The sequence below is a fragment of the Plutella xylostella genome, chromosome 4 (genome assembly GCF_932276165.1).
Source record: "Plutella xylostella chromosome 4, ilPluXylo3.1, whole genome shotgun sequence".
NCBI classification, from domain to species: domain Eukaryota; kingdom Metazoa; phylum Arthropoda; class Insecta; order Lepidoptera; family Plutellidae; genus Plutella; species Plutella xylostella.
Genome location: NC_063984.1, coordinates 5,222,078 through 5,240,558, shown reverse-complemented (window position 1 = coordinate 5,240,558; position 18,481 = coordinate 5,222,078). Strand labels below are relative to the sequence as shown.

Here is an 18,481-nt window from a genome sequence, read left to right as displayed (position 1 = left end):
CCCTATAGGCTATGTTTTTTTTAATAAGTACTTATAGAGAGGGATATTTAAACACCTCATGGAATTTCGTTCCAACAATTTTTTTGACACCTAATAAAAATTTCGTTACGGAATCTTTATATTCATAAGTTTCTAATAATAACCGCTGACTTTCTTAAACGTTTCATAATTGCCCGGAAGGACATTAAAAGTAAAAAGTTTAGTAAACGTTATTATGCTAAAATAGTAGTTTGCATGGGCGAATGTGTTGTGTAGTCTGGCTGCTATTACGTGGAGGAGTTTAATGGTGCTCCGACGTAACAGGTGAGTCACAGGTGGGGTGCGCGGCGGCGCGGAACGACCCAACGGCTGCCCGACGCTCCTTTGTCCTATATTGCTCTATGGCTCACCGCTACACACAAATATCAGTCCACAGTCATACAAACATATATCGCTGCCAGATAAAACCAATACCGAATCGATATGGCGCCTCGGACGGGTGATCAGCAATTCATTAGGGTAGCTCCTGATTAGTATTCCAGCGTGTTCCCGACTGACCGAGCAACATGTTTCCCACCCCCACCACGGCGACCCAATTGTAATGCAACGTCGGGCGCGGGCCGGCGGGCAGTGCGGGCCATGGTCTGCGACGCCGAGCCCGCGCGCCGGCCGCTGCGCCGCCTGGCGTCCACGCGCGGCTTCCCCCCGCGCGGGGACCACGGCTGGCTGCGCGTCTTCGAGGGCCTGGAGCCGTTCGCGGCGGGCGCGGGCAGCAAGCTGGTGCGGGCGACGCTCAGCACGACGGCGGAGGAGGTGTGCCGGCAGCTGGGGCTGGGCGAGGAGCAGGCGCTGTGGCTGCAGGTGGGCGGCGGGCCGGGGCGGCGCGTGGAGGCGGACGAGCGCCCGCTGCGGCTGCAGGAGCAGGCGCTGGCGGCGTGCGGCTGGCGCTCGGCGTGGCGGCGCGCGCGGCTGGCGGTGGACCCCGAGCTGCGCCACGCGCTGCGCTGGGCCGCCGGGCCCGCCGCGCGCGGCACCTGCGTGCTGCGCTCCGGCACCCTGCACGTGCTCAAGGGCCATGTCTTCCCTCAGTGGAAGCCGCGCCCGGCTTACATCATTGGTTCGCGCCTTCACATGTGCGGTGAGTTTGAGCTTACTTTATTTTGACTTTTGTTTCTTGATCTTCTTTTCTTTTGATTCAATGCTCTACGAATAACATTATAATTTGCAGGGGTGGTGACGGAGGTGTCGGAGCTGAGCGGGGGCAGCGTGGAGCTGTGCGAGCCCAAGGCGCAGCGGCTGGTGCTGCGCGTGGCGCCGCGTTGCCATGGCAACAGCCTGCCTGGAGACGCCGGCATGAATCACTTCTTCCTCGGCTTCAGCACCGCCTGGGAGCGGAACCTCTGGTTTTCTTGGCTGAAAGAGGTATGTTGTTTATTGTACTGCTAATATTAAACTTTTTTATCTCATGAAGATAAATCTATCCGATCAATGCGGATGTTTCTAGTAGTTACCTGGTACAGAGTTTTATTAATTATTCTTATATATTTCTATGTAGATATGGGCTTTTTCAATATCGTATGCTAAAACCATAACATTCGTTCCACATGGTTGTAGTTCTTCTCTTCCAGTTATTAGTATATAGGTATGTAACTAAGTCCAAGTGATTCCGGTTGTCTGACATAGAGTATTCGTTCAACCTATAAACTCAATGATTCGTTTTAAATAAAATTCTTATTTGCTTTCTTCAGTGGGTTTATTGCAGATTTCATTCCGGTACAATTCTCCACGTAACAACCCAAGCAAATGCAGCAAATTGATAGAAATCTTCTCGATGCTAATCAACATTTGACAGTTGAATTGTACATGCGATTGTACCTTGATTGCACTCAGGGTTTTCACCATGTGGTAACTTATTTTTTCGTTTGTTATCGTTGTTTATTTCAATACCTCTCGATAGTTTATTATTTATTAGTATCGCTAATAGGAAATTAATTGTTTATTGTTATTTCAATAACAAACTCCAGACATCTTCGTTGGGCCACACCGTAGCTACCGTCTGTCAGTTTTCAATAGACGGAAGGGATACTGCTTTCACCAAATACCTACTATTGCAGACCAAATCTAGGTCAAGCGGTAGTAAACTATACATACCGGTTTATGAAAAACTTAATTGGCTTAGTGTGTATAATTTAAAACACACAAAAAATATGATTTGAAAAGTGTGTTAAACGTTGAGAATGGTGCTCACCACCCTGCGATGTCACGCTCGAGATGGCGAGCGCGCCGCCGCTACTTCAGCCGCAGTCGACAAATGAAAACACATTTCGTACAGTCGTCTCGAGAATTTCTCCAGCATTTTTTCTCACAAAATGCCGAATTAATTCAGTGAAACCGAAACGTGTGGTGCCGCGAAACAAAGTGTTGTGGTAGCCGCTGCTAACCACCAGTGCGATTTAAAAACGTTTCTTCTACAATCAAATCGATTCAGACAGTGTTGTGATGTTTAAAAGGACTTTTTTATGAGTTCCTGCGAGAAGACCAAGGACACTTTAAATGCCATTTATGCGAGCGCGTGTCCCGTGATCGGAATAAACAAGAGGACAACGATTTGTAAACGTTCGGTTCGGAATATCACGATGTGATCGCGGGTTCGTCGCCCCCCGGCTTACACACCGAGACTACTCACGATTGTTTTCTTATGCTGAGACAAATATGTCTCCAAACTCTATGAGATGATTGCCGAAAGCACTGATTTCTGCCGTTAGAAAAAGTTGACTTTTGTAATGGTTTAAAAGCTTTATCTGCTACAAAATCAGTTGGGATTTAGGTTTCGTAAACAATGTTAAGTTACACGACAACGACGATGGTGATAGAGGAGGAGTCAGACAGCCTGGAAGGACCGCACAGTGTGGAGGATGACTTTTTGGACAGTCTGGAGCCCACCACGTTCAGAGAAAAATGTGCCGCTGTCACAGTTTGTCCTGTAAGTTTCAATGTTTGGGGTGTCAAGCTCATAGCAGACCGCAATCAAACGAAAATTGCACTCACATGCACACAACAAATGACAGTAAAAGTTACTCTAGCTTACGCTTAAACAGTCTTTGGGCGCTGGTGCGTTAACGTCCACTCTATCTCCTTGCATTAAACTTGCCGCTTGCATAGCAGCACTCGTTTGTTCGTTTTTTTGTTAAACTATAATAACCCACGAGGGTATCAGTGATGTAGAGTTATTGTTGGTTCTGATATTTTTATAATTATGGTTACAAGATTAGCCCTTTCGTTATTTAAGTTGGTTTTGTTAATTTAATCTTCGATTTTTATTCTCTCATCTCATCTCAAACATCTCACGTTTATAATAGTTTTTTCGTGTTATAAAGTTCATAATTGCAATAGACTGTGATCAACAATACATAGATAGTGATCATTTTCTATAAATTCACCTAAATCAATAATACTATTCAATCTATAGAAATTGTATTATGTATTTGCCTCTGTTTATACTCAAAAAAAAAAAATAAACATTATATTCGAAATGTATAAACCTTCCATGCTAACATAAACAAAATATAAAAGTAGCTATCTACATATTTTCCTATATTGATATGTTGTTTACTAATGTCAAATGTGTACTAAGTATTTTACATTGGTTCACACCAACTATCGGCAGGACTAATATCTTTTGAGATCCTAACGATCATAGAACTCCCTGACGAGAGTACCTACCCTGGTCTTACTTATTCGAATGTCCATAATTAAGCCACCATAGCTTGCATTTATAATTTCATTCTGACTGACTAATCCAGTTCATCATTTAGTTATCACTATTTATCGTCATCACAACCCATCACACCCCACTGCTGGAGCACAGGTCGTGAATGAAGTACTTAAGGGTTTTAATCCTAGATCACCACGCGGGCCTAGTGCAGGCTGATGGAACCCAACACAAGCAAGCTGCTTATGCTGAGAACTGTCAGAAGTTTTCAAGGTGCCCGAAGGCCTCTGACTAGTCTTTACGACTGTTCCCGAAACAGCAACCGGGACCCACAGCTTAAACTGCCATTCAGTGCACAGAAAACAAGGACTTTAAATCGATCACCCATCCAATGGGTGACCGACGTGACCTTGCCGTGCCATGTGTAGTTTAACTTTAATGATAAGTTACGATCACTGAATCTAGGTAGACTACGGACGATTCAGATAGGTAGACGATAATCGAATGTAATTATGTAGGTACCTGTTTATATTTATAGAAACTTCATTGCAAGTACCTACTCAGGCACTTTCGTCTCGGTTTCTACGGAAAAACAGGGAATGACAATAAAAAATCACGCATTTTATTGTTTACGTTAAAATATTGTTTCTAACAGATCGACCCTTGGATTTTCCACCAAGCCTGTTCAAATGCCTCCTCATGCAAAAATTACAACGGCCATCCCGATCACCCGGTCACTTATTTACCTATCTTTTGAATTTCATTGTACCGTAAATTACCATTACATAATTATGCAAAAACGTCTCCAAGGAAATATAATTGTATCTACCTGGAAAAGGCGACTAAACAACTAATCCTTCTCACCAGGCGACGCAGTCCACACAGCCGCCCAGCGTGCTCGACCTGTCCGGGGGCGGGCGCGGCTCGCTCCCCTCCGCCCTCGCGCAGCACGCGGCCGACGCGTTCACCGTGCGCGTTCTGCGTCTCTCACGGAACGCCCTGCCCGTGCTGCCCCCGCAGGTGTTGAGCCTGGACAAGTTGACGCATCTGGACCTCAGTGAGAATAGGATTGTGGAGCTGCCGAAGGAGATGGTGAAGCTTGCGCAGTGAGTTGACAAAATTTGTGTTTATTTTTATGTCATCGTCATGACCCATTACGTCCCGACTGCTGGGGCACGGGTCTCCTCCCAATGAAGGAAGGTTGTTAGGCCTAGTCCACCACGCTGGCCTAGTGCGGGTTGGTGGACCCTAACACAAGCAAGCTTTTGCTTAGAGAGTTGTCGGGTAAGTGGGCAACCCGACTGTCAGATGTTTTATGTGTCTGTCCTAAAGAATGGACTTTCTGTATGGATGATTTACAAAAGTGTGCGGTACTAATTACTGGGACTAGATTTACTTTTACAATATTCAGTTTTAATACGTAATTAAACCTAACATTATTTAAATCTTAAGCAACAACTAGAGGACTATACAGTACCAACCTAACCCAATAAATTGCCTCACTACTTAGGTACTCTACTCACACCCGAGCAAACAAAACCAAATCATAGACGTAGTTACACGCCTACCTATTATTTTGGATGCTCAAGAGCCTAGTGGTACTCCACATCTGGCACTATTGCCAGTGCTACTGCAACGCACCACCGCCCGAGCGCGACGATCTCTGTCTTGCAGCCTTCGCAGCCATTGCCTCCATCGTATTCACTCCACATTCAATTTAATATCGCCATTCGATTCGACTCGAATCTTCTACGGGTGAGGGATAAACTAATGTTCTATGCTCAAAAACTTCTTGTTATGAGAAAAATGCTGCGATGCGGCTGGCAGCACGCTGGTTTTATGTTTTCAGCGGATTGATTGATTTGCTGAAAAAGGTTTCATGTTGGTGTGCGTTTGATTACTTTTTCAGTTATGTTCATACTAAGTATAAGTACTTTTGATTATGTTAATTACCATTTCCAAGAGTTACCAAATAAGATCGTAGATACTGATATCAATAAATATGTCTACTTATTGGGTTTCGGTAGAGTAAGTTTCTTACATTTTTTCCGGTAGCTGATGGACAGTATCAAGGGTTGTTGCGTCACATCTTCGTTATATTCCAGTAAAGCACGGGTACGTAGTTTCCGTTGTGTGCTAATTTTTTTAAGTGAGTGCTTGCGTACGCGGCGCGGGCTATCAGCATCTGTGCGCCGGCGCATGACGTTACGTTCACTTCGCGCACACCACCCGCCATTAGCTAACACTCGATACCGTCCTCTATAATCTTCCAATTAGTATTGATTTATTACGTGCCCACATCAACAAATCTGGAAAAAATCGCCGCCATCCGCGAATTTATTGGCCAAACTTATTAATCCAATTAGTCGATTAGGCAAGCATTAGCTGGCCGTAATTTAAATGTGATTACTATAAAACGGATAATAAACAACCCTATCTAATTTATTTGGTTGTAATAAAATCAAAGTATGTATTGCGTTGCGTTTGATCCTTGGAATTAATTGAAAAAATGCTTATCTTTTTCCAACCATGGATGAATATTTGCGATAGGATCTGACGGCTAAAACAATGTCTTTATTAGTGGAGGATCCCCTAACATCCTTCCTCTCAAAGATTCCTACGTGAATAATTGAGGAAGTATTGTCCGGCTGCTGCTGGGTATGCGGTATGCGGATAACATACTGCGTAGCTTCGTACGTACTTGCATCTTACAATAGTAGTAAATTTGGCAAGGTTTGCAGTAGGTACTTGGAGTTTTTAGTTGAAATAATGGGCAGTTGAATTAAAAATGTATTTTGTTATTACACTCACGGCCAATGAAAAGGTTCCACTGAGAAAAGCACCAAAGTACTCCTAAACGGAAAAGGCTAGCTTAATGACGCCTTTTGCAACATTGAAGTACATTTAATAGAGCATCAGGATAAAAGCAACAAATAACATTAATATTCTGTTAAAATTTTAAATTAAATATTTGAAATAATTGGGGTTGTTTGCCGTCGGAATTTTGTGAGTGGAACTTTTTCATTGCCCGTGAGTGTATTATGAAGTTTTCATAGAAATCAAAGCAGTTTAAACGCTTCGCTTTTGTCTTGTCTCCAGAAACAGATAAACCATTTGTTTTATTTAATATTTACTTATGTAAATAACGATACACTTGATAAAGATGTAAGAGATACACTGCCATGGCACATCAAACCGATATCTGGTATAGGTACCTATAGGTAAATAAGTACATACATTACGTACTATCAAGACTCACCTATTCCATTGATCAAAGAAAGGGAAAACAAAAACACAATGCAATGGACAACAGAAACAGTGCGATATCCAGATAAGCGAAGCAACAGTAATGTGCAAGCGTTTGTGTATTACACAGCGAGGCACACCACCTAGTTGTAAAGCACCGTACACACTATGAACAGACATGTTATACACATGTAGAGTCAATCCAATAGTTTTTAAGGCCTATAATATCCATTGTTGCATGAATACAGGCGATGCAGATGAAATTACCTATGGCTTTATTACACACACAAGTTAATCAACTCAATTTAATAATAACTATTAGACGGTAGATAATAAATATTGAAGCTGATGCAGGTTGTACAAAGATGATTTTATAGTTAAAAGTCCTGAAAACATTGTGAAGGAGTGAGGTCTACTTTATACTCACCTAAATTTATATTAGTTACTTACAAATGTTTCAGTTAAAAGTATCAATGTAAAAAATAAAGTGCACATCATATACACAATACTACATGCTATATTTTTCTAATACATACCGTGTCGTCTGAACATAGTGTGCAGTGGCCTGAAGTGGCGTGGTCAGTGGGGCGGCCATCGGGCCCGCGCTAGCCAGTCTCCGATCGCGCCTCTTGTACCACTCGCGTGTCCCTAATAACTGCACTGAATGTGTACATTTGTGTCCAGAAGTGTCCCTAACAATCGCACTAGAAGTGTAGATAATAACAATTATTGTAACGCTACGGGACGGTAGCAAGTGAACACAGCTGAAAGAAAATTCTTCGGTGGGAATATTCTGAAAGAAGAAATTACATCTTTTGCAGTTTGTTTTTTTTTGTAAGTATAGGGTTGGTTCTTGGGGTTTGTAGTGTTTTATTAGTCTGCGTCATATTTTAAAACTGTGTTGACATTTTGAAGATATAAAAAAAACTGTAAAGTGTAAACCATCTAAACTTAATGAAACTTAATGAAGTGAATAATATGGGTTAGTCAGATTGCTTACTCTCAGTATTTTGTAACAGAAGGAATACAGTACCTAGAGTACCTATAAGTAGTAACTTGAATTATATTTTTTGTTAGTTTGACAAGCAAACAACGAAAACTTTTAATTTCGTCAGTTACGGTCGCCGCTCTTCTGGGCCAAGAATTAACATACGCCAGGTTCCGCTATAAACCTCCAAATAGTATTCTATTTCATATCACTATCATAGAAATAATAATAACTTTATGTATTGTATTTTCATATTTTCTATCATCATCAATGGTCCTCTCCTGTAAACTTGTGTAAAATCCAAATAACTTGGGACGTGAATAATAAACTTCATAGGTGTGCTTATTCCGTTTTTTTTATAATAATAATAATAATAAAAAATCTTTATTGCGCAAAAGAAATGTTACATAATATTATACAAGGTATTATGCTTAAACTATATCTATGCACACGTCTGAATTGAACATTAATCACAAGGAGCAGGGGTCCCCAAACTAGGCTCAGCCCGTATCTTGGGGTACCAAAAATGACTTGACTAAAGTTAATTTATATTAGTAAAACATAAACAGTGTATGCCACACAAGAGTGAAATAAAATTTCAAAACAAAACAGAACAAACATAAAATTATCTTAAACAGTCTTCTTGTTATAGGTAGGTACCTATATAAATAAAATCTTTAAATCAATAGATAATGCTGGTAATAATTCTATTATAGGATATCCTCAGTACAATTATAATCTAGTTTGAGTAAGCATTCCTTCAACTTAATTTTAGCCTCAGGGACAGAATAGTTCTTAAGATTACAGTATTGTAGCATATTGTTATATACATGAGCTCTGATATATGAGCCAAACCTTTGACCAAAGGCAGTATTCAAAAAAGTTACAGGCATTTTAAAAACGCGTTGTTTGACGAGTTTCTCGTATAGATCGGATGATAATATATTTTTATGGGTGGAAACACAAATCCTAAGAATAAATAGTTGGCGGATAGTAAGAACTTTAGCTTCACTGTAGAGTGTCTGAGTTGGGTATCGATACGGTTTTTTTAACATCGTTTTAAGTACAGATCGTTGCGCTCTTTCTGTGGATATAATTACGGTTTTTGCTGCGCTGCCCCATACTGGGATGCAGTAGGAAGCGATAGATTGACAGATAGCAAAGTAAATTCTTGTAAGAAGTCTGGGTTCAGCTGAATTACGTAGTTTCTTTAAAATACCTGCGGTTTTTCTTAATCGTTTACATAGGCAGTAAATGTGTTCTTTAAAGTTGAGATTTTGATCTATGATCACGCCTAAATACTTTATAGAGGAAGTAATATCGATAGATTTACAGTTACAGGTTGTTAATTGCGTCAGATCAGAATTACACATGTGAATTTTTAAGTGATTTGGGGTTGTCGGTTTAGATGCAGCGGTTTTATGAAAACATATGAATTTGGTCTTTTTATGGTTTATGGTTAACAAGTTATTCTGTAGCCAATGGTTGATGGTTATCATGCCTAGTTCGGAGTTTTTATAAGTATCATCCCATTTCTTACCATTAAATATAATCGCTGTATCATCTGCGTAGCAGATGACTTCAGCATTTTGTAACTTTAGTTCATGGATATCGTTCATGTAAAGAAGGAAAAGAGTGGGACCAAGTATGCTCCCTTGGGGGACACCATACAGAACTGGTAAAGCTTTACTTTTCAGTGAACCAATCTTGACCAGTTGTTTTCTATTTGAAAGAGAACTGTTAAACCAGTCCAGCGCAGTGCCTCTGATACCTAGGTGGTGTAGCTTTGCCAACAGTATTTTTGGCGAAACGGTATCAAAAGCCTTTGCCAGGTCGAGAAACACACCAATGCAGCTGTTTCCATTGTCTAAATTTGTAGCGATAAGATCTGTCAGAAGAACTACCGCGTCTTCGGTAGATTTCTTGTGTCTGAACCCGAATTGGCGGGGGGATAGAAGATTATGGGATTCTGCAAACTTAACCAATCGTTTGTTGACTATACTCTCAAGAATTTTTGATAGTATGCTGAGTAAAGAAATAGGCCTATAGTTTTCAGGGGCATGTCGTGGTCCATCTTTATAGATTGGAGTTATTGATGATATTTTCCAGGCTGCCGGGAAAAAACCATTGCTGATACTTAGGTTAATTATATGCGTTAACGGTTCAGCTATGATGTTTTTAGCGTATTTTAACAAGGTCGCATTTATACCGTCTAAACCAGGAGCGCTTTCAGTTTTTAGGTTATTAATAATACAAATTATTTCTTGTGTATCAGTCGGTTCTAGAAATAATGAGTTGGGTAAATTATCAATATTAATATTAGATGTTAACTCTTCTTCTGTACTATTCATTTTATTGAGAATATCGTCAGCAAGCGTTTTTCCCACAGAAGCAAAATATGTATTTGTAGTATTAAGTGATTCTATAGGGTCGTGATTAATAGTTGTAAGATCCATAGCATTATTGTTCTTTGTTTTAATATTACAAATATTCTTTATTGAGTGCCAAAGCTTTTTAGGGTTTTTCATGTTAGTTTGAAGTTCATTTTTCTCATATTCTGTTTTTATCTTTCTAATCAAGTGTTTGTAAAAATTTCTATAACGTGTATATGTTAACTTTAAGACTACATTTTCAGGATCTGATTTTTGTTTATAGTGCAACCTGTCACGATGTCGAGCACATCGGAGCAGGCCAGGTGTCATCCATGGTTCTATAACTAATTTGGATTTACTAACTTTTACTGATTTAGAATTACTCGAGATAGATTTATTTAAAATAGAAATGAAATTATTAGCTGCACTATCGGTATCAGTATCATTTAAAACCTGTGCCCAATCAGTACTTTTTAGTTCTTGAATTACAGCATTATAGTCAAGCACATTTCGGAATTTATCTGGTCTTTTCTTAATAGGATTTGTACCTAGGCCAGCTATTATAATTTTGTGATCGGTGATGTCTGCGTCACACACTATACCAACAACAGGTAGTATGGTTTTCACTGATATGTGATCTAAACAAGCGTTAAGGCGGGTTGGCTTCGTTATGGCTTGTTCGAAACTGTGTTCCGTAAACAGACATAGGTATTCTTCAGCCTCAGGTGATAAAATATCGATATTAATATCGCCTATAACCATTATACAATTTTTGTCTTTATGCAATGTGAGATTTTCATCAAGTGAGTACATAAAATTGACAGTATTTCTAAAGGACGGAGATCTATATATGCCAAATATTGTTACAACATTCGGGATATCAATAATTAAGCAGCATGATTCAACTAGGGTTGGTTCGGTGACTAAAGCGCTCCACGAATTGTTCACGTAAGCCACTACACCGCCGTTTTGGTTTATATTTCTTTTTGTATGATACATACTATACCCTGGTATACTATCAATGTTACAGGAATCATCTAATCTACATTCCGTCAGAACAATCACATCAAATATAATATTAAGTCATCAAATATAGTATTTAAAATGTACTTATATAGTATTATATAAGTACATTTTAAATTATCACTGCTGTTATAGTACTTAGACGTCCCTAATGGGATCTTTCACGTAATTAAGTATATGAAAAGTAGTTAATAATTTATTGTTATATACCACACTCTACTGCATTTTCACCACAACTCATATCATATCAATATAAATAATTATTAAATAATTAATTATCCTAAATAAAATAAATAATTAATCTAAATTTTCCAACTATTTGTCTATACTATTAGGTAGATTAGTATCTAAAACAAATGTAAACCAGTTTTTCTCATAACAAAGTAAAAGCATCCATGTATTACAAAGTTTTCGTAACCGAATGCCGGCAGCCGGTAAAACTCGCAAATTAATGGTCGTATTGTTATACATGCACGAAGCCTCATATGCATGTTCGATTCAGATCATTTATCGTCATTATTCCTTTAGTTTTAAAATCTATAGTCCCTCAACGTCTTCCGTTTCTTATGATATGAGGCAATGGTTGATAGTAATCTCTATTGATATAACTATCGTAGTTTAACATACATACTGTTGTCTTGCTTGACTGTTGCAGTGGAGTTTCCACTTCTGCATTTCAACAAACAAAAGTATATTGAACTATTGTACATACCATACAATACTTATGAATATTCTAAATGTAGTCGTATGGTACCTACTTACCTACCTATATCTTAGCTATGGCGTCATCTGTATTGGTAGAGAAGATATGGCATGGACAATGGGATCTGATAGGATTGTAAACTGCAAAGGTTCGTGAGTGCTTTATATCATACTCTGACATCACATTATTATGTGGATATACTAATGATATGATGCAGCCAGTAGGAGTCAATTAATTAACTGAATGCGTAATGGCTTTGGCAGTTCTTTCACACCAGGTGTTGCAGAAACAGCACTACGTTTATACTAGCAATACGTTTGTATATTACAAGCGATTAGATAATTAGGAGTCTTGCTTTGGAAGTATTTTTCATACCAGAAAATACTTTGTTTATTTAATCTATGCCCTATTGGTACCTATGCCTCAGCCATGGATTCTTGTAGTCAAAGATCGGTGGCTAATTGAAAATATTTGTGTTACTTCTTTTCTTCTAAAAAACACCTAAAAAATAGTTTAAAAAGTACTTTGTATATACTTCAATACTGAAACTGACCTGTTGGTCATGGTACATGAGCGTGAACCCTATACCACTGACGTGTTACATTACCACTTCGTCTTAGAGACGTCGACTGCTTTTAACCATTATAATGTTGTAATTTCAGACTAGAGGAGTTGGTGCTGAACGACAATGAGCTGAGGTGTCTGGACCCCGTGCTGCGGCTGCCGCGCCTGCGGACCCTGGAGGCGGCCAGGAACCTCATCGTATCTGTCGGGGTCAGTCTTTACAGTATGAATTGCATTTTTTTTTTACGGCGCATGGTTTTCCTGGGCAGTCAGCCACTGATGCTAATCTGACTAGCCGACACTGTGATCGAACCTAGACTAGCTATATTATTTGTTACCGACGCGCGACACGCTAAGAAGAAGTCAGTAAATAGTTGTAAGTATACTTTTTCGTTTCCATAAAATTTCCCAACTTACACTACATTGACTACATTCTGTACGTCTATCACAGGATTCGATACTATTTTCGAATCAAACATATGGAAAAAACAAATGTCACTATTTGAACTAACAAATTTGCCTTACATTTTGACAGTGACAGTTGACGACACTGTTCTTTTTCCAAAATATTTGTGTAGTATCGAAAATAGTATCAAATCCTGTGATAGACGTACTGTTTACACATTTTTTACCTACTTAGTTTTTTCGCATACAATGCACAATATCAACATAAACCTAGGTATGTATTTTGCGCCAACATTTTTTATTGTTGTATAAATTTACATTAATAAATTGTAAATTTATCACTTTCAAAACAATGTTTAAAAAACTATACGAATTTGTAAACGATTGAATACCATATATGTTACACTTGCGTCAATGTTTACGGCCGATTGATTCAGCCTATAATACTTAAATGGTTGATTATTAGAAGTTTATGCTCAGTTTGTTATGTAGGTATACATGCTCCTTGCTAGATTTTCCCAAGCAATATGAACGAGGTGTAAAAATAAGGTGGACTTCAAAAGACATACTTAATGAAATTTTAATAATTATGTTCAAACGACCACTCGCACTACCTACCACTCTCTCCACAACACCAAAGGTTTTCATCATCAGCCTATAGCAGTCCACTGCTGGACGTAGGCCTCTCCCAAAGCATGCCACTGGATGCGAGTCAAAAGGTTAACTGAAAGAAAATTATGTACTAAGATTAGTATTAAGTTCGCCTATGTAGAATAGAATTTTTTGTTCAAGTCATTCAATTATAATAAGGGCAGACAAGACACATTCTGAATTAATTTCTTCTTTTAGTTAATTAGTACTAGGTAATAAAAAAAAAAATCCCTACGACAAATGCTTATACTTAGTTGAAGCCTCATCATGTTACATCACTTCTATCTCCTATTTCAGGAGAGCAGCATCATTCCGATGGGTCTCGAAGAGGAGAAGGAGCAGCGCGCGCCGCTCACCGCCGTGGACCTGCGCCACAACCGGCTCAAGGGCAGCATCATTCTCGCCAATTATGAAGTAAGTTTAGAGCGCCTATCTCAGCTATTGCAACACCCAGGCTTGCTGCTCCATACTCGGGAGCTAGGCTGGGTGAGCTGAAATTTAGGGGATATGTACAAAGATTCCACCAGAGAGAGCCACGTACGGCAGGAACTTCGATCCCTCTCAGAATTGAATAGAATAGAAGTAAGTTTACATTATGTACCTACCTCAATACTAAGTGGAAATGGATTAGGCACACTATCCGAAGAGGAGCTACGAATACCGCAAATACCTATTGACTTTGACTGGCGGCCCTCAAATGGAAGGCGCTCCCGTGGACGCATTGTCCAAAAGTGGTGCCGAAACGTTGAAAGCAAGTTGCGAGTCGCTGAAGTGAGTCCGAAAATACAGCAGTAGTAGCAGCCCTCTGGTGTGCTAAAAGACTACAACATACACACCTCAATACAACACTACTATGATTTTACATTTTGCAAACGTGGTTTCAATCTGTATGTATGAAACTCGCAGATTTAGGTTCTTTTCTATCCGCGATGTAGAATCTTACTTTATCTATGTTCTGTTCGACAGTGCCCTCTGTCAGAAGTTTATTTCACAACTTCATGAACGGTTGGATTCTATCTTTCTCTTGTCTTTTGTCTAACTTAAAGCTTCCATGTACTGCGTGCAGATGGCGCATCAAACGCTAAATAACAAACTTTTAGGGTGGCTTGCACAACAAAGTTAATCAAAATTATATTATAGTTTGCCTCTTGCTCTGACAGTATAATGTCAGATCAAGAGGTCATAGATTTAATTATGTTTAAATTTGTTGTGCAAGCCACCCTTAGTATTCTATCGTATCTACTACCACCACCATCAATTAATTCGTTGCCATCTCTTAACACTGCCCTTTAAATTCCCAGCACCTAGTGTCCCTGGACCTGTCCCACAACGCCATCGAGGTGCTGATGGTGTCGGCGCTGCGCAGCCTGCGGGAGCTGCGGGTCTCACATAATTCTCTCAAGCATCTGTCTGTCCATGGTCATGCCTTGAAGACGCTGTATGCACCGTATAATGGTGAGTTTTGTGTTCTAACCCAGTAAAAAAATATCTATCAGTGTTCGTCTGAAGTATAGGCTTCCATGAACAGCTTTTTATGGATATACATCATACACGACGGAGTTATTATCATCACTATTGTAATCCTTCACCTGCTTCGCCATGTAAATGCTGGTACATTTCTATTTCAGAACTTGAGACCCTAACTACAAGCGTGCCGCCGATAAACTTGGTGGAAATAGAGGTGTCCCACAACAAGCTGGCCTACCTCCCGCAGTGGCTCTGTGGCTGCTCCGATCTGGTCAAACTACATGCGTCCAACAACGAGCTTACGGCGCTACCGGAACACCTCTTCTGCAGTGAACTGTCCAGCCTCAGCAGTCTCCATCTAGCGCACAATAAAATCTCAATGATTCCTTCCATGCCAAGACTACGAGCGCCTTTGAAAGAATTGCTTCTACAAGACAACTGTATTCCAGCCCTCCCAGAAAACTTTTTCTCAGTATGCGATAGACTCTGCGTTCTAAATTTAACGAATAATAGATTGTGTCGTCTCCCACCAGCCAGAGGTCAATCCTCACACAGCTTAGAGAAGCTGTATCTAACTGCCAATTGTCTCAATGATAACATAGCAGACGTAATCGTAGCTTTCCGTGGACTGAAGGTTTTACATCTGGCATATAACTGTCTAACTATGCTGCCTGATAGCTGCATAATTTTTTGGCCCGATATCGAGGAACTAGTTTTGTCTGGAAATAATTTATCCAGACTGCCGGAAAACTTGCCACAGCTTAACAACATCAAGATAATAAGAGCGCATTCAAACAGGTTAAGGTCGCTTCCAATGTTTGCTTGTAGCGCATCCGTTAAGATCTTGGATTTTGCACACAACGAACTTGAAAATGTAGACCTTAGACTTCTTGCTCCAAAGCAATTAAAGTTTTTGGATATTTCATGCAATAAGAAGTTACAAGTAGATGCATCACAATTCAACGCCTATAGATGTCAGCGACCTTTAAGCCTAGTGGACGTGAGTGGGAAAAATTCAGTCAGTAAAATAATTCAGAAAACTGGTTACCATGAGGAGCTTACTGCAGCAAACCCTTGGACGACAGGGTTTTCAGAATGTCCAAACAAATCATTGCAACTTTGTTGTGCTCAAATCCGACTGCCGTCATTTTGTAACAAAGAGGGCTTGTTTGCTATTATTGACGGAGAAAACGATACTGAAGTGCCAAAAATACTACAATCAACATTACCAGGATTAATTTTGGAGGAGAAATCCATAAAAGAGACGGTAAATGAGTACATGAAATATGTGGTGCTATCTGCTCACAGAGAGTTGAAGGAGAAGGGTCAGAAAAAGGGTGCCAGCCTTATATTATGTCATCTCACTCCAATCAGTAACCCTGATAACGGCTTTGGCTATACGCCACGGAGATATACGTTGAGGCTTGCTAACGTAGGAGACACAAGAGCAGTATTGAGTCGGCGCACCGGCCCCCTCTGTCTTGGCATAGAAAACAACAAACGACTAGGATACTCCTCACGCTATCCCAGCACAGTCCCTGACCCAGATGTCATACAGACTGTAATTAAAGAAGATGATGAGTTTTTAATACTAGCAAATGGTAACTTTTGGAGTGTCATAACAACTGAAACAGCTGTATTGGAAGTAAGAGCAGAAAAGGACCCAATCATAGCTGCTAAAAGGCTACAAGACTTGGCCCAAAGTTATGGTGTAGAAGGCTGTATATCCGTCACTGTCATACGTTTTGACATCACTCGTACTGAAGTGGACCAGTTGATGCAAGAATTAAGACAAACGATTGGAGAAACTAAGTCAATGTGTAGATCAGACTGTTGCTGTTCTAGGTCTGATGGTTGTTGTCACTCAGCGTCCCCACCGAAACCAAGTAGTGATCGGTCCTCTCCCAGTGGCCAAAGTGATCGACCACCGAGTGAAGTAGCCAACCCTCAACATTACGCGAGTGTTAGAAGCACTCAAACGAAAGCATCAGAAAGGCGTAGCTGTCGCGGTGGAGTCGCGCGCGCCATCCGCGTCCGAGTAGAAGAAGACAAGGAAGAGGAAGTTAAGACTGAAGAAAGGCCCGGATCGGAGGAACAATTCAAGTGCTGGGAATACATGCTTGAACAGAATACACAAATGCTGTTTGACAAAGAGCTGGACAATTTGTCGAAAGGAATAAAATCTAATGTGAGCACCTTGCGGACCGTCAAAGGCTTATCTGGAAGTAGTCCTCAGCTGCATATCCCTGCCAAGCCGGTCAAGCCCTCTGGCGTACCATTTTTGTCCAAACATTTTGGTAGTGCCCGGTCTTTTGGCAATGCACTAAAGCCAGATTTCAGATTTGGCTCTGGTAGAGTACCCAATGGAGGACCTAATGCTGCATACTTCGGCTCTCTTCAGCGACTGATGCCATATCATTTGGAATACGATTTTGCAGTGATTCAAGAGAAGCAAGGCCTCTCGCAAGACTCGCTGGACCTCGAAGGTCGCATGCAACAATATTGGGGTGTCGCCACAACGGAATTGTAAACTAATTGTAATTCGTCGACACCTTTTAATGAGCATAATAACAGACTTATTATTTGTAAATAAAACTTCCTTTAATTAGCATAGTATGTATAATTTATACCATTCACTTTTCGACTAGAATTTATTTTGCACAAGTTTACCGTCATGGACTTACGTCTTAACTATTGAGCTATGTTATTATTAAAGTTTATTACATTGACTCTTTATTTTATGTACAATATTGTGATAAACGAAATGATTTTATTTTAAAAATCTACATTTAAATGATTGTTAAATACTCTAATAAAGTACCAACTGTAAGTACTTGACTTTTTTCACTTCTGTCCAATCTTTAATTACACCGACAAACCTATTTACAAAAATATTGTGATGACTTTTGTGCTAGCACTCAACACTTACAAACAATATTTACACTGGTTGATTGTACCTATTTATAAAACCGTCACGAACCGCCCTAGTGTTTGATGGTTGAAGACTAGCTTCTGACTAACGCGTATTTGTACCAAGATTGGGTCACAGTTCTCTTTTGACGACGAGTTCTAGCGGCTGCAGGCCGAGGGGCGGGAAGTGCGGGGGCGGCGGGGGCGCGGGCAGCGCGTGCGCCGGCGGCGGCCGCCGCTAGGGGAACCCGCGCGGGGAGTAGTGGTGCGGCTCTCCCAGCCACGAGTCGGGCGACGGGGGGAAGTCGGGGTAGCCCCCCGCGGCCGGTGAAGACGAGCTACTGAGGTCGGACGCGCCGCCCGCCCCGCCGCCTAGGCCGGCCCCGCTCATTGCTTGACCTGGAATAAACGCACGTCTTCTTAAGCTGATACCAGTCTACCGCAGCAGAACAGCCATTTGG

The 18,481-nt window shown here is 40.5% G+C and overlaps 2 protein-coding genes across 5 annotated transcripts in view; one reads left to right on the top strand and one right to left on the bottom strand.

Moving 5' to 3' along the window:
- Positions 1–79: 79 nt before the first annotated feature.
- On the top strand, positions 80–17,943 carry LOC105380348 (protein phosphatase PHLPP-like protein). Its single transcript, XM_038121194.2, has 7 exons — positions 80–1,117; positions 1,208–1,401; positions 4,559–4,797; positions 12,686–12,797; positions 13,941–14,057; positions 14,945–15,098; positions 15,272–17,943. Exons 1-7 carry the CDS (start codon positions 619–621, stop codon positions 17,638–17,640), a joined length of 3,684 nt encoding a protein of 1,227 aa, XP_037977122.2. The 5' UTR covers positions 80–618; the 3' UTR covers positions 17,641–17,943.
- LOC105380349 (LIM/homeobox protein Lhx3) overlaps positions 17,711–18,481 on the bottom strand; it is a 39,173-nt gene continuing 38,402 nt past the window's right edge. For 3 of the 4 annotated variants that reach the window (XM_038121196.2, XM_048627456.1, XM_038121197.2), the window contains exon 7: positions 17,711–18,419. In XM_038121196.2, coding sequence (XP_037977124.1) covers positions 18,259–18,419 — 161 coding nt within the window. In that variant the 3' untranslated portion in view covers positions 17,711–18,258. Of the gene's footprint in view, positions 18,437–18,481 lie in introns of all 4 variants that reach the window. The other variant, XM_038121198.2, reaches the window with a different exon arrangement.

Bases quoted from the DNA above. Each gene is read 5' to 3' on its own strand.
- LOC105380348 (XM_038121194.2), top strand. From the start codon at position 619: ATGGTCTGCGACGCCGAGCCCGCGCGCCGGCCGCTGCGCCGCCTGGCG. The intron at 12,798-13,940 runs GTCAGTCTTTAC...CTCCTATTTCAG, and splicing joins ACCTCATCGTATCTGTCGGG to GAGAGCAGCATCATTCCGAT. The intron at 15,099-15,271 runs GTGAGTTTTGTG...TTTCTATTTCAG, and splicing joins GCTGTATGCACCGTATAATG to AACTTGAGACCCTAACTACA.